We start from the raw sequence: 547 nt of genomic DNA on the forward strand, positions 1-547 counted from the left end.
TCGGCGGACTGCGGCTGGGCACTACCCCCAAATCCCCGGTGCCGAGCGGGGCCTCGCGGCCAGGGCCGGCGGGACGGGGCGGAGCCGCCGTTTCTCACCCTCGGCTCTTGTGTCTCTCGTTTCAGGAAACTAAAATGCATGACAGATAGCGAGTCGGTGCCGCCGGACTGGCCCTATTACCTAGCCATTGATAGGATTCTGGCCAAGGTCCCCGAGTCCTGCGACGGCAAGCTGCCGGACAGCCAGCAGCCCGGGCCCTCCGCGTCCCAGACCGAGGCGTCCCTGTCGCCGTCCGCCCAGTCCGCCCCCCTGTACGCCCCGTATAGCCGGCGCTCCCGCGAAGGCCGCCTGCAGGACCACGGCTCCGACCGCTCCTCCAGCTCTCTGTCCCCTCAGTGCAGGTGTGTGCTGTCCCCGCCCGGGCGCCCAGGCCGGCGGGCTGCGGGCTGCCCTTGCAGCGACCCCTGCCGTGCCCGCCAGGGCCAGCGGCGTGCGAGCGGCCGGGGCGAGCGGGGAGCACGGATGTGCTCTGTGTCCCTGTCTCTCC

At 71.5% G+C, this 547-nt stretch overlaps 1 protein-coding gene across 1 annotated transcript; it reads left to right on the forward strand.

Moving 5' to 3' along the window:
* Positions 1 to 63: 63 nt before the first annotated feature.
* MSANTD1 (Myb/SANT-like DNA-binding domain containing 1) lies at positions 64 to 401 on the forward strand (the record flags this gene model as incomplete). The annotated part of the gene is made up of 1 exon (XM_012735003.1): positions 64 to 401. A coding segment is annotated over one exon (338 nt), but the record flags the coding sequence as incomplete, so codon positions are not given.
* Positions 402 to 547: the final 146 nt, after the last annotated feature.

The sequence above is a fragment of the Condylura cristata genome, unplaced genomic scaffold, assembly GCF_000260355.1.
Source record: "Condylura cristata isolate star-nosed mole 26May11 unplaced genomic scaffold, ConCri1.0 scaffold00783, whole genome shotgun sequence".
Taxonomy (NCBI): domain Eukaryota; kingdom Metazoa; phylum Chordata; class Mammalia; order Eulipotyphla; family Talpidae; genus Condylura; species Condylura cristata.